This window comes from Podarcis vaucheri (genome assembly GCF_965113315.1).
Source record: "Podarcis vaucheri genome assembly, chromosome: 6".
NCBI classification, from domain to species: domain Eukaryota; kingdom Metazoa; phylum Chordata; class Lepidosauria; order Squamata; family Lacertidae; genus Podarcis; species Podarcis vaucheri.
In genome coordinates this window covers 70,853,217-70,868,842 of record NC_138764.1, presented here as the reverse complement: position 1 = coordinate 70,868,842, position 15,626 = coordinate 70,853,217, and the positions used below count along the sequence as shown (strand labels likewise).

General features: G+C 39.8%; 1 protein-coding gene across 1 annotated transcript in view; it reads left to right on the top strand.

Annotated features, from left to right (window-relative positions):
* Positions 1-15,626, top strand: part of ST7L (suppression of tumorigenicity 7 like) — a 40,700-nt gene that overhangs the window by 2,286 nt on the left and 22,788 nt on the right. The window contains exons 2-11 of the mRNA XM_082227650.1: positions 1,785-1,867; positions 3,817-3,982; positions 4,882-4,936; positions 5,219-5,334; positions 7,174-7,252; positions 9,208-9,362; positions 10,458-10,555; positions 11,861-11,975; positions 14,108-14,180; positions 14,422-14,524. Coding sequence (XP_082083776.1) covers positions 1,785-1,867; positions 3,817-3,982; positions 4,882-4,936; positions 5,219-5,334; positions 7,174-7,252; positions 9,208-9,362; positions 10,458-10,555; positions 11,861-11,975; positions 14,108-14,180; positions 14,422-14,524 — 1,043 coding nt within the window. The remainder of the gene's footprint in view (positions 1-1,784; positions 1,868-3,816; positions 3,983-4,881; positions 4,937-5,218; positions 5,335-7,173; positions 7,253-9,207; positions 9,363-10,457; positions 10,556-11,860; positions 11,976-14,107; positions 14,181-14,421; positions 14,525-15,626) is intronic.

Genomic DNA, 15,626 nt, shown 5'->3' with positions numbered 1-15,626 from the left:
GTTTACCTTTGAGCTGCTTCAGATATGTTGTTCCTACATGGAAATAGATGTTTGCAATGATCTGTATTCAAATGTCTCACAATTACAAGGAACCCTTAAGTGTTGACACTTCTTGGAAGATTATGGCTTAATTATTTTGAATATGTGGAAAAGACCCTGATGTTGGGAAAGATGGAGGGCACAAGGAGAAGGGGACGACAGAGAATGAGATGGTTGGATGGTGTTCTTGAAGCTACTAGCATGAGTTTGATCAAACTGCGGGAGGCAGTGGAAGACAGGAGTGCCTGGCATGCTCTGGTCCATAGGGTCACGAAGAGTCGGACACGACTAAACGACTAAACAACAACAACAAATGTTGAACCCTTGTTACAAGCAGTACATTCTTTGCTCCATGCTAAAAGAAATGCTTGTGCCCATTCTAATAAAAATAATGAAACTAGTGTCTAATGTTGTTTATTAAATTTCTACTCCACCCTTCATCCTAGAATCATAGGGCAGTTTACAATGTAAGAACACAAAAATGGATAACATAGTAACAAACACAAACAGTTACCCTCCCTCACAGTTTTAAAGGCTGCAGATGGCTTAATTAGCCAAAGGCTTAGGAGAAGAGGGACGTTTTCACCTGGTGCCTAAATATATGTAATGAAGGTGCCAGACAAACCTCCCTATGGAGAGCATTCCACAAATGGGGAGCCACTGCAAAAAAAAAGCCCATTCTTGTGTTGCCATCTTCTGGAACTCTCATGCAGTGGGTAGGGTACACAAAGAAGTGGCTCAGATGATGATCACAGGTTCTGAGTCTGTTCATATAGGAACAGACAATCCTTGAGGTATTGCAGTCCTGAAGGCTTTATGGGTAAAAACCAGCACTTTGAATTTGTCTCAGGAATTGATTGGCAGCCATTACAGTTAGACCAGGATTGGCATTATATGCTCAAACTTTCTTGCTCCGGTGAGCAACCTGACCGCCGACTTCTGCACCAGTTGAAGTTTCCTGTTTTCAGAGGCTGCCCCACATATAATGCATTGTAGTAATCTTGGTCCTTATTTAAATATATCTATACTGCTCTTCACCATATGGTCACAAGGCAAGGTACAACACACCAATACGTGTTTTCAGAAGTATTTAAAATTGATCAAATATCCATAATTCCCCATATTTTACTCTTTACAGATTTAAGTTAAAGCTATGAAACTTGTGTTAAAACTGTGGTTTGCTGTTTTGGATCCTTGTCTTTGACTGTATCTAGGTTAAGAGAAAGCCAAAATATCAGTTACGTATAACATTTAGGGTTAGCTGTTTGAACTCAAACTCATGGACTTCTTATGAAGCTAAACATTGAACAAAGAAACAAACAAAAAGTACTTAACACAGCACATAGTGAAATTATGGTATTCTCTACCATGTTGGATGGCTTACAATGGACTAGCCACAGTAGCTAGGTTCTAGCTCTACTGTTGGAAGCAGTACAGTATGTCTTTGAATAGCAGTTTCTGGGAATCACAGGTGGGAAGAGTGTTGTTGTGTTTGAGTCCTGTCCAGCACTTTTAGCTAAAAAGTCTACTTTAACATTAATGGTTCTCCTAACATTCAAAGCATAGCTTACCTGGGCTACATCATTTCCGGATTCAGACTTTCCAAAAAGTATCCACAACCAACGGAGGAATTGACACTGTGTGTGTGTAGGTGTGTGTGTGTGTGTGCGTTGCTTAAGTAATGACATCTCAGACACTGAGAGGCAAATGTATTGATTGACAAAGCTTCCCTTTTTCTTTGGCAGTGACCATTTTCTTGAGCACATTGACTCCAAAATTCTATGTTGCACTTACTGGGACATCTTCTCTGATATCCGGTCTGATATTTGTAAGTAATTTTCTCTATTTACTCATGCTGGAATTTTTGTTGATCCTACAGAACCATAAATATAGTATGATTGTGTCTTGTGCAGGGATTGCATTCCAGGGATGGCACATGCATGCAAAAATGCATATACTTGAACCACCCCCTTCGAACTACCCTCACAGGGCCATCCTGACCTTCCAAGCAAGGCAGAGACCTATTAAGCTCTCCTTCTTGCTTACCAGGATCTGGGAGGCTCTCGTGATATTTCATGTGGCCACTCAAGTTCCTGCAATATCTAACAAGAGCCTCCCAAAGGTAAGCAAGTCTGAGAGCTTAAAAGTGATTTCCACACCAGGAAAACCAAGTGCAAAAGGAGCTTTTAGGCTCTGCTTTGCATGCAATTAATTTGTGGGATTTCAGCTGGCCAGCTTTCAACTACACAAGGTTAAAATTCCACACATTAGGATGCAATTGCACTGTAGGGTAAAAGCGAACTTATACTACTACATAGGCTAGTATTTAAAATGCTGCACACAAGTATTGTATAGAACTCTTCAGATTTTAGGTGTTTAGAAGATTAAAAGTTTTTTTTTTTTTTAATTGCTAAGATGGCTATTTAGTCCTTTCTGCTGCTTAGGACAAAGAAGTAAGAGATTAATGCATACTCAACCCTAAATTTTGGCCTGCTTTTAAGACTGTTTTTAAAATGTCCAGGAAAGTATCTACAGCAACTAAGAATAGGTCATGTCTGCATCCACAGTACCTTTTTGGGATTTTTGGAAGATGAGGAATAGTTGTTGTGAAGTGTGATGCATCTGTGTTTACAGTGTTACAGATTAATTTTTAAAATTAGACTTTTGTAAACTGTGCCAGTCTGAAGATGAAAGTTACCGGTACCTTTTATATGCCAGCTGAACTCTAGGTGGCGCTCCTATACAGAAAAAGAAACCAACATTTTTATTCATTTTGATGTGATTCCTTGCTGGTAACCACAGCCTTCCAAGTAAAAAATGAAATGGTTTATAGAATTGTAAGGGGCAGCTGTGACAATAGTGTTGAGCCTTCTCTGGCAGTATTCTGAAGCACATTGCTTAGGCTGCCAAGTCATTTGTGGAAGTCTACCTGCATTGCTTCATTATCATGGCTGTATGAGGGGGCCTTATGCGTAGCCATAGTTGCACTATAATGCCATTCCATTGAACAGAAAATATGCATATTAGGAGCAGTGTACAAACCAAAAAGATGATGAAAATATTATCATTTGCCTTCAGGCAGTTCTTGTTCTTCTTGAGTCCACCAGCATATGATTTAAGGCACCCCACGTTTTACCAGAATTGCCCAGAGTAGCATTTAGTTTTTGTCTGGATCCTACTTGTTGGGGCCAAATCTCTGACATGGGACATGCCAGTTCTGAGTCCCCTGTGTAGCACTGTGCTCAAAAGGTAAGATGAAACCTGTCTATCTATTCCTACCCCTCATGCAGTGCCACAAATAAATGTACACAAGTGGTTGTAGGAGGGGTGCGCTATCACCGGGTAGTAAAATGACCAAAATCAAGTGCATAGCATTAGAAGAAAGATGGTTAAGTCTGCTTCCCTGCATTAGTTTTAATCTGAAAAACATAGGATACTATTTTTAAGCCAATATTTTCCATTGGAAGGGGGGGGGAGTAGCCCTGTGGTAAGAACCAATAGATTTCTTGGGCTATCTTATATCTTTTGTTTACAGAGAAACAGGAAGTGGCTGAAATTTGGGAGCATTGCTTACTACTTTGCTGGTGGCTGTGACCTAAAAGGGCTTTGTTTAGAAACAATTCTTTTTTGTCATATTATCTGTGGGCAAACTGTCAACCTTTGCTGAAAGGAACCATAAATATAATTGTGGGCAGCCTATTGTTTTGTGAGCAAGTGACGTGACTTGAGATTCTTGACCCAATGGTTTATTGTATGTTTTACTGTTTCTCACTGCAGATATTTGAATGGTGGTATTTCAGGAAATATGGCACATCTTTCATTGAGCAGGTATCCGTGAGCCATTTACGACCACTTATTGGAGGAGCAGAGAATACTAATTCTCCACAGGCAACTTTCTCTGCCACTAGTGGAGAAAATGAGACAAGCAGGCAGAGTTTGTCAGGTGATTGCTTCTAACATCTGGCTTTGTGAAAATGTACTTCATGATAGTTGGCCTTAGCCAAAGCCTGTAAATAAAATTTATGTTTATTTTTGTAAATGGGCTTAGCTTTGCATCAGGTAATCCCTTTGTCTTGCTTAGGAAAAACAAGGGAAATAACAAAGTAAATCAGATTGGGTAAAGCCTTTTTTAGTGGGGGCAGGTGAATTGTTGAGTTTAGTATTTTATTTTCCACAACCCCTTGCAATTTCCAAATCAATATGATTTTTAGTTTTTTTATAATAGATATTTTGCCTTTATATATTTTGCCATATAGATCAATGTGACAAGTGGCTTTTGTTTTTGTTTTTTGGAAAATTGCTTGCTTTGCACCTACGTGTGATAGAAAAACTGTTTTCTTGAAGTGGTATCTCAATTTAGACATTCATCCAAACTGTAATTTAGGCTATCAGAAACAAACCAGGGTTTCCTCTGTTTCCTCTCTTCTTACTTGGGGCTTTCCCTTTTTAAAATTTCTGTTTAACACCATTAACACCGGTAATTTGTCATGCCATCCACATTTTAATACTATGGTTAGGGCTTACCATGCCTGCTTCAAACGATTGTTTATGAATCTAGTTTTGAAAGCTAGTGCTAGCCATCATTTCAGATTTGCATGTCATGGTAAATTATGGCTACTGCAGACCAGAAAAGGGAGAAACCAGAATGTGAGCCCATGATTATTTCTGATTCTGTGGAGGAAACATTTTTTTAAAAAAATATTTGGGCCAGTTCAGAAGTAATGGTTTCATATTTATTGAACCAAGATTCTTATGGTGAACCAGGCCTCAACACACAAAGCATATAGGTTAGAAATCTACAGTTCTTGCTTAATTTTGAGATTAAACTGTTTCTTTTTACAGAGTGCAAAGTATGGCGAAATCCCCTCAATCTCTTTAGAGGAGCAGAATATAGCAGGTATTTTTATCTTTGTGATATAGCCATTTTTGTAAAATAAATTAAAATAGAACACGAGCTTCTGGTTTGTCAGAACGTTGTAATCTTACTCTTTCCTGTAAATTCCATGTATAAAGACAAAGATGAATCTATTTGGATAGATGATTCATTTCTAAATGCATCCTTTAGGTTGGCATTTAGATACTTAAATGGGAGTGTATCCCACTGGCTTTCTTTTGAGTAGATATGCAAAGAATTGGGCTGTTAATGAAGCATATTTTCTTTCTCTTTCTTTTTTTAAAGATATACATGGGTGACAGGAAAGGAGCCACTTACATATTATGACATGAACTTATCTGCTCAGGATCATCAGACCTTTTTCACATGTGAAACGGACTCAGTTCGACCTTCAGATGCAGGTATCAACCGTATCTCTTGTGTGAAAGATAAAAAGATGGCTGGCCATGAATAATTTTTAATGTTGGAAATGCTTGTTCTAAATGTCTTTTCTAAGTCTCTTTTATATTTGATGGATAATTTATGCCATTTTTCTAATTTTTCTGATCTCTTGGGATAGAGAAACCAGGATGAGAGAAAAAAAAACCTTAAGTCATTATTATTGCCAGAACTTTGCATGTCTGTGATAACATTTTTACATTATGTCCTCTGCTCACCTGAGAGTCCTGTCCAAGTCTACATAGTAGGAAAGAAAGGTGTATTGTGGCACCTTAAAGACTAAAATGTTTACCATGCCATATGTGTTCATGGACCTCAGCGGATGCATTCAGGAGAATTTTTGTGACAGTTCAAGACCCTCACTGTTCTTGCTACAGCCAGATAGATACAGCTACCCCTCTTGATTTTGTTACTCTCAATAGTAAGACTTGCAAATGTTATGTACTTCTGAATGTTGAATTACTACAAAAAAAAAACCCCGCCATGCCCCGAGATTATTATATTTCTTTGCTTTTGATTGCACCAAATTGTATGGAGGGTTACATATTGTCTATTCTATCTTTAAAGCAATTGCATTTGTCATATCTGGCCTTTGTCAGCTTATGTGTTAATTCTTACTAGTTCATCTAAATCGGCAAGAGTTAGCTGTCTACACATTAATCTGATGAGATGTTTAATGATATGAGAACTGTAGTTTTTGTTTTATAAACATCGTATATTGTTTCATCATCAGAGCCAAAACTAACATTATGTTTTCAGAAAAATGCTCCAACATTTTCCACATTATTCTTGCTGGACAGTTGCAGGTTTAGTTCCAAAAGAAACATATATAGGTTCTCTCCCTTTCTTATGAAAACTGAGGACCATTAGGTATATTCAAACTGCAATCCTGTACTTCCTCACCTGGGAGTAAGCTCAACTGAAATCAGTTGGACTTACTTCTGAGTAGAACTGAATAGGATTGTGCAATCAGTTCATGAATATTCACTTTTTAACCTTTGTCGGGATTAGGGTTTCATTTCCAAAAAATTGAACCCAGCCAAGTGAGTGCCAATGATGAGAATTTTATCCACTTAAAATGAATAGCATCTGGCAGAAGAGGAGGAAGCAACAGCCAGACAGAAGAGGAGGAAGCAACAGCCAGACAGAAGAGGAGGAAGCAACAGCCAGACCAATCCCACCACCTTTGGCACTGTTCTCCATGTAGCCACACTCATTCCACCCAGAGACTATCAGTGACCAAACCTACCTTGCAACCAGCAGGAGGGAAAACAACAAACTTTTCATGAGCCGCCTGGGGCCAATTGCCACAAGCTCTGCCCCCCCCCCCCCACTTCTGTCGGTCACCTTATGAATTTTTCTCTCTTTTAAAAATAAAGATGAAGAATAGCATACATTTATGATAAGGCAGGGGTCGGCAAGGATTACCTTGCCTGGGCCGGTTCACTCCAGCAGAGATCCCTCCGTGGGTCAGATCATGCACACACGCGATTTCCGGCGTCTGAGCAGACGTGATTTCTGGTGCCGCGGAAATGAGTCCTTGTGCTGTGCTGCGCCGGTTTATCACAGCGCATGGGGACTCGCGAGCAGGCGGCTCAGTTTGGGGGCAGCTCATGGGTCAATTAAATGACCCCCATGGGTCGCTTGTGGCCCATGGGCCTTAGGTTGCCAACCCCTCTGATAGGGGCTGGTGTTCAGTTTGGTAGTGGCTTTATTCTTAGAAAGAGAGATGTTTGTTTGTTTCTCCATGAATACTTACAGTCATGACTTGCCTGTAAATAAATCCTATTTTCCCCCAACAGTTATGCAGAAGGCATGGCGGGAGAGGAACCCTCAGGCCCGAATAAAAGCAGCATATCAAGCTTTAGAATTAAATAATGAGTAAGTTTGGTAACAAGTCTCACCCTAATTTTATGAACTAAAATTAAAGCTATACAGCATTGTTAAGTAATTTCTTAGAGCCTATTCATATTGTTGTGGACTTAGGATAAACATAGCAATTAATAAATTCTAGGATTGTGATTATTTGGGGGTCGGAGATACAAGCTGCAAAAGAATTTCTGACTGGCTGGGGGGGGGGGGGGAGAACAGATGTGTTAGCATTACAAAAAGGTGCTGATGGGCCATAGAAGGATCCTTTGGCCTGGAGAGTCAGATGTCACTAAGCTTGCCCGGGGCAACTGTGTTTGAGGGGACAGGAAAAGGGAGGTTTGAAGCAAGGGTTTCTGGGTAGAAGAAGAAGAAAATAAGGCTGAGATCCATCTTGGTGGGATAGAAGGAAAGGTTGCCTGCAATGGTTTGGGCCAAGCTGTAAGATCTGGACTTCCTCCATGCAAACTGAATGTATAAATAGGCGAATAAGCCCTATTTCGCAAAGCATGGCAGTCTCCAATGTTTCTTCTGTTCTCCAAAGGGACCCAGACCCTGTGTGTGTGCCTGTGCCACTGCTTGGCGAAAAGAGGGGCGAGCACTGGGTTTTTGTAACAATATAATTAACACGTTCAAGTGATGTGACCTTTGGTGGGCTGTAACACTATCCCATATTAAGTTTTTAACCCTTGACGTATAAAGCTAACATGTAAGACATTTTTGTAATTGTTGGACATTGAGATGTTGCAATTTTTCCAACCTGCAGTCTGAAGTGGATACTTCACACAAGTTTGAATTGATGCTGAACCATAGAAATGAAGTAAATAATCTCATTTTTTTCAGTGCAACTGAATTAAGGATTCATTTTAATATGATTCAAAATTCTTATTTTTGGCTCAGTTGTGTCCAAAATTAGCATGCAAGTTTTAGAAAATGAGATCTTCAAGTGGCAGGGGTATTTTTCAGCTCAAAATAAACACAATTGTTATAAAAATCTTCATAGTTAAGTCATTAAAAAAATGTTCTGGGAATTTTCTCTTTTTCTTTTTCTTTTCTAACATTTTCCCTTCTGTATCTCACACAATGTTCCAGTTAAGAGAGAGAAAGCAGAGCAAAAGTTTCCATACCTTTTTAAACTATACACCACTTTGCAAATCTATTTTGTACATTTGACTATCCAAGTGCACTTTTATATGTGGGGGCTGGTATTTTTATATGACTCATCATGGATATCTGAACCACTGCTTTATAGAAATTCAGAATATTTGAGCACAGTTGTTGTTTATGAAACTACCAGTATTTCCATTTTAAGCCCCTGCTCCCCCAGTTTATTAATTTCAAGGTCAAAAGTAATGGGTGGGATGTACCTAATACTCCCCGTCAGCAAAAGCCCTTCCTTCACAAGGACATCCGCTTGTGCAATGGAGCTTTCCCTGAACCTTCTACTCTCCTCATGTGCCCCTCAAAATGAGCTTGGGGTTGGGACAATCCCAAGAACAATGTGGGGAGGGGGGGGGACATCATTCCATGTGGCAAGCTGTAATGCTCACACAGATGAGTAGTTCATAATAACACACCATTAAATTCCACCCAATATTTTGAGCTTCTACATAGAATGAACTGCAGTCCTTTTTTAAAAAAACTTCATTTTTGTAGTTTAACAGATATTTAAATTTACCTTTTACTTAGTGCATTTTGTAGTCATCTTGATCGTAAAATAGCCACCCTCAATGAAAATTAGTAGTCCCTCTCCTGCCTGGGGTCAGTCTCACAGAGCCTGTTTTCCTTTTAATGTGTATTGAAACATTTTACATGTATTGTTTGGATGAAAATAGTTTTGTTCCACATCTTTGATCGGAGTTTATATGTAAGTATGTTCAGCTACTGTACTGTATACATTGTTAATCATGTCACTGTGTCAACATACATCTTTTGAATACCTGGTTTCATTTTTTTCTCTTTCTCAGTTGTGCCACAGCATATGTTCTTTTGGCTGAGGAAGAAGCAACTACTATTGTGGATGCTGAGAAATATTTTAAGCAGGCTCTGAAAGCAGGAGAAACCATTTATAGAAAGTCTCAACACTGCAGTTCCCAGAGCCCACAGCATGAAGCACAGTTTAGTAAGTATGCTTTCACAAATCATTCAGAATGGTCACTAGTGCTGTGCTTGGTCATGCATGAATCTACAGAAGCACTAGAAAACTTTAATGCTGCAGGATTAAAATCTACATGAACACAAAAATTAAAAGTACACATACTGTAAGTACAGGCAGCAGTTGTACAAGCTGCATTTTAATTTCAGAAAGTGCTGAATGTTTTGCACTGCAATTCTATATGTGTCTAAACAGAAGTAAGCTGAACTGAATACAATGGGACTCACTTTCAGTTAAGTGTGTAAAGGATAAGGCTTTAGCCTTATTTTAAAATATTATGAGAATATTTTTAAATATTCTGGTCACAGAAGGAGATTTGCACTCAAGGAAAGAGGTCATTCTATTCACAGAGCAGCAACACGATACAGTTCTATATTAACTACATTGAAGTTAGCAGGGCTGTGGGAAATAATGTTTTACCTTTGGTATTTTACCTTTGGTGGGTTCATCCTTCTACCAACAGCTCATCCTTTTTGCTTTTTATAGCAAGTCTCTGTCAATAGCTCAAGGTTACAATATCATTCTCTCTCTTTATATTTCTCCCTCTCTTGCTGCCTTGTGCCATGGAATGTGGTGTCTTAATTTTGAGGCCACAAACAAGTTGTCAAACTTCAGTTTATTATTACAATGGAACAGCAAATATGTGCTGAAGCTATGAATATGTTGTTTGGATGAAAGGGTGTTAGAGGGTTTCTTGTCCCACATCCTTGGATGTGGTGGCTTGAGGAAATAGTTGGATTCCTTGTGCTTCATATTAAGTCAGTGTTTGGCACATCACATTGTCTGTGCCCCTCCCTTTCTATTTTCTCAGGATATAATGTTCCCTCCATTTTGCAGACTCAGATGGATAAATGTTGATTGACTCATGTGTGTTTTCAAAAAAAGTCACTTTGTGATTTTATGGGTGTGTTCTGTGGTTTAACCCTCAACCTTCTCAATATATTTGTGGACAGGGAGAGCAGGATGGATCTCCTACAACATATGCAGAAATGAATGCCTGGGTTAGAAAATGTGTGATAATTTAGTTTTTATGTATTTGATGTAGTCTCTCTTTTTCCCTAGGAAGAGACACCAATGTACTGGTTTATGTGAAAAGAAGACTAGCTATGTGTGCAAGGAAGCTTGGAAGAATTAAAGAAGCAGTAAAAATGATGAGAGATGTAAGTTATCCAGACTTCAGTCCTATACCCACTCACCTGGGAGGACATAAGAAGAACTTGCTGGATCATGGCCCAACTAGTCCAGTAACTTCTTCTCACAGTGGCCAGCCAGATGCCTCTGGGAAACTGGCAGGCAGGATTTGAGCACAAGAGCATTCTCTCATCCTGTAGTTTCCAGTAGCTAGTATTCAGAATCGGTATTGCTGTTGTAGCTCATCATGGCTAGTGGCTGAATTTAAGTCAACAGCACTTACTTCTGAGTAGACGTGTATAGCAGTGATGAGGAACATCCAGCCTCAGAGGCTATTTTCCCCATGTCATGCCATCTGCCCCCCCCCATATCATTTATGATGTCAGGTCCAGAGCAGGAATGATCAGGAGTCTTAAAAGGGGTGCTGATTGTCCCATGACTTGTTTTCAGTGCCTGTTAAATTTGGCACCAGGTGGAAGTCCCACTGGGATTGGTTCTGCTTGGAAGCTACTGAATGGAGCTGAACCCTTTCCAAAGTGAGGTTTGAAATCAGTGCTCTTTGGCTGTTTGGGTCAACTGAGCAATTCTTTTGCGGAATGGCTTGAGTTCAATCTGTGCCTTAAAGGAAAAATGGGTCAGTTTCACTTTGTATAGGAAAAGCAGCACCTGTGATTTCAAGATATGAGTGGAATGTACAATCCTTTGTGTTTGGTTATGGAAACCATGAGTTTGCTACCGAGTCTGTTAACCTAGATTGTAAACTTAGGTACATTTACTTGGAGGTAGATCTCATTGAGGGACGCAGGTGGCGCTGTGGTCTAAACCACTGAGCCTCTTGGGCTTGCCGATAGGAAGGTCGGTGGTTCAAATCCCCATGACGGGGTGAGCTCCCATTTCTCGGTCCCAGCTCCTGCCAACCTAGCAGTTCGAAAGCACGCCAAAAAGTGCAAGTAGATAAATAGGTGCAGCTCTGGTGGGAAGGTAAATGGCATTTCCATGTGCTGCTCTGGTTTCACCAGAAGTGACTTAGTTATGCTAGCCACATGACCCTGAAAAACTGTCTGCTGACAAATGCTTGCTCCCTCAGCCTGTAAAGCGAGATGAGTGCCGCAACCCCAGAGTCATCTGTGACTGGACTTAACTGTTAGGGGTCCTTTACCTTTACCTTTTTAGATCTCAATGAGTTCATTGGGTTAGTGTGCGTAATTCATTTTAATTCGTAAAATCAAATTTAATGCATTTTTACTTAGTGGAGTAAACATGCATAAGACTTGGCTGCAAGGTAAAAACTTGTGTAGCCTAATGTATTCTCTCCTTCCGGCTCCTATTTACAGTTAATGAAAGAGTTTCCTCTCCTAAGTGTATTGAATATACATGAAAACCTCCTAGAATCACTTCTGGAACTACAGGCTTATGCTGATGTCCAGGCAGTTCTAGCAAAGTATGATGGTAAGAATATATAAATGTCACTGTGTGCTAGATGCATGTTGCAGTGTGTGCTTGAATAAAATATTCATGAATCACTAGGCCCCTTCCCTCTTGGGGTCCAAGGCCTCCCATGATTAGCAGTCATTTTTTCAAATAACTCAGCAGAGTAGATAGGTGGTGCCTGAAAATCAACACAGACATCTGCTCATCTTGATTTGTATCTTATCTTGGACCTTGGGCAGCTGATATAAATTGGATGAAATTATTTTATTTGTTCAACTTTTAAATTGCCCTTTATCCAATCAAAATCCCAGGGTTGTTTGCAAAATACTGTTTTTAAGTTATTGTGTTGTTTGGATTTTATTATGCTAGTTAGGTTGTAAACCAGCTGGTGAAAGGCTCTCTCTCTCTATGTATATATAATTCATTAAAAAAATAGTAACGCTCCCCCCAAAATTTAAAGAAGATATCATGTAAGCAAGACATAGGAATGACAGTTCTATCCCACTTATTATTATTTTTTAGTGGCTCTTTTCACTCCAGAGAGCCTAGGGCTTGCTGATCAGAAGGTCAACAGTTCGAATCCCCGTGAGGGGATGAGCTCCCATTGCTCGGTCCCTGCTCCTGCCAACCTAGCAGTTCAAAAGCACTTCAAAGTGCAAGTAGATAAATAGGTACCACTCCGACAGGAAGGTAAACGGAGTTTCCGTGCGCTGCTCTGGTTCACCAGAAGCGGCTTAGTCATGCTGGCCACATGACCTGGAAGCTGTACACCGGCTCCCTCGGCCAATAAAGCAAGATGAGCACCGCAACCCCAGAGTCTTCCGCCACTGGACCTAATTTACCTTTACCTTAACTTTTTACATTATAATTGAATAATGTATCCTGTCACTAGTATGTTATATTGATGTTTATATACAGTTAGCAGAAGAGACTAATTACTTCTTTATGTTCTCAAAGTTACACCATTTTTTCTGTGGTGCATCTCTCTGCAAAGGATTTCGGGTCAAAAAACTATAATGCGCTTCAAGTTCAGTGGCAGATTTGCCATATTTTCTGTGAGAGGTGCTCTAAAGGAGTTTTTCCTAACAGTTCTTCCTCTAGGACTGCATAGTGCTTAGTTTCTTTTCAGCAAAGCATGGAACACATACATAAATGTAAGAAGAGTTTCATGTAAACTCTGAACAGTAATATTAAAACTAATTATCATGTTTCTGATGAAGTTAAGGATGGGAACACAGTTCAGTGGGTGTCAGATTTACTCCTTGTCCCCTCCAGCAATGGGTGTTCAAGATTCAAGATGCTGAAAAGCTGCCGTGATTCAGATGCAATGCTGGAGCTAGATGGAGCCATTGCTTTAACTCAGAATATATTGCAGATTCTTACACTTGATAGCTAAGTATTTTTTTAAAAGTTAAAAAGTAGATAGTGGCTAAAACTGCCCATTAACATGGAATTGGGGGGCGGGGGATTTGAAGGTGGCTGGAGGCATTTTAGAATGTGTTAATAGATTGCTTTAACCTGGTTTTATGACATTAGTGATGTTGAAGACTTGCCAGAAACAATACATGATTCTGAACATTGCTGTGTGGCAACCAGCCCAAAATTTTGATCCTCTCATTTGGGAAAAGGAGGAAGGGAATTAGTAGCTAAGAAGAGTAACTTTGTGGGAAGTTGTGGTGATGACAGTAAGGAAAGAGGTGATTAGGAGAAAAGAGGAAAGAATGGGACTTATGGTTGAGATTGTACAGGAAAGAAAGATGAGTGACAGAGAATATATGGAACAGAAGAGGTTATCCCACATTCTGTTGCTGTGGGCACACGGGTGTTGGGGGCATATGTTTTTATGAGCCACATCAATGGCCATGGTCCTTTAGTCATCTTGGAATTCTCAGAAATAAGAAGCTACAGACACTTTGGAGCCATGATCCAAAGCAGCAGACATTTGACACATGTACAAGAGAGTAAGATGCATAGCCGTGTCTTTCTCTGTAGTTTCCTCCCCTGAGCTCTCACACAAGGCAAGTAAACTTAGTCTGAAACATTGCCTTTTCCTTTGTGGTAGCTTTAAAGTACCTCCCTCTTCTCGAAGGGTGTGGTTTTGAAATGTTTCTCACTTTAGAATGTAAATACAACAATTTATTGTTTCATAGACATCAGCCTTCCAAAATCAGCAGCGATATGTTACACAGCAGCACTCTTAAAGGCCAGAGCAGTTTCAGATAGGTAAGTGAAATATTTCAGATTCAGATGTAAAGTGATAAACTCTTCATTCTTCCTGCAAGCAAATAATTTTGCATCTGGCAACTGCAAGTAGTGCTTTTGCTTTGCTGGATTAAGCTCTGGCCCAGCTAATTTGAGCTTTTGCTTAAAATTTTTATTTTCAATCAGCTCAGCTTAAAAAAAAAGCCAGATTATCCTTTGCCTCAGTTTGAGTAACTTGACAAACTTTTGAATGTTGCTGCAGATTCTCTCCAGAAACAGCCTCTAGAAGAGGACTTAGTACAGCAGAGATTAATGCTGTAGAGGCAATTCACAGAGCAGTTGAATTTAATCCTCATGTTCCAAAGGTAAGTGTTTGTCTGCGTGCGTGCATGCATACATACACACACACACACACACACACACAAAGCAAAAGGCAAGCCAACTAAAACAGGTGATTATTTTAAGAACTTCTCTACATACACCATATTGAGTGTAGAACTACACAGTATGACCAGCATTCTGTCTTATGAGGCAGATATAGCAGGCACTTGGGTAAAATCACTTTTAAACAAATGGGCTCTGAAACAAGAGGTAAACTCAGTTGGGAGAATAGTGATCTCTGGAGTGGGAGTGTCTTCATGGAGGCACTTCCTGCACTGATTTCCACCCCCATCTCCAGCATTCACATTTTCTCGGGCACACATAGGTTTGAGAGCATACATTTGCTAAAATATCATAAGACAGAAGTACAGGGTTGTTGTTTTTAGCTCTTCAAAGTTCTGTCACACATTGACACCATGTTATTCTGCAACACCTAACAATTCATAATTGTTAATCTCAAATGCTTGCAGCCCAAAAGCATTTTTGCATGACAGAGTTTCACAGGGATTAGTGTCCTTATAATTGGTTTCATGCTGAGAGATTACGTAGTTTGTATGTTTGTTGGCAAATTTGTTGTTCCTGGTGCTACTATTTGATTGTTATCTTCGAATAGGAACAGTGCATTTTCCATTCATTGGTGGTTCTGGTGCTGTCAAATGCTCTCTATTGCCTGTTTTTGTTTTAAGATAGGCACTGCAACCTCCAGCCTGCCACAATATTCTCCCTCTCTCCTATGTGTCTCCTAACTAGAGCCATCCCATTTGGATTATTTGTTTATATTTGACAAAAGCAGACTTATTTCCTAATCCGGGCATAGGCAAACTCGGCCCTCCAGATGTTTTGAGACTACAGTTCCCATCATCCCTGACCACTGGTCCTGTTAGGTAGGGATGATGGGAGTTGTAGTCCCAAAACATCTGGAGGGCCGAGTTTGCTTATGCCTGTCCTAATCCTTCCTTCACCATTCAATGAATTCTTTACTTTAGCCATCACTGAGAAGGACTCTGTTTTTTATTGGTCTCTCATAGCACTTCTGAGGTCCTTGGCCTCACTCACACTGCACTTCTTGACTTGTGTGTTCAGATT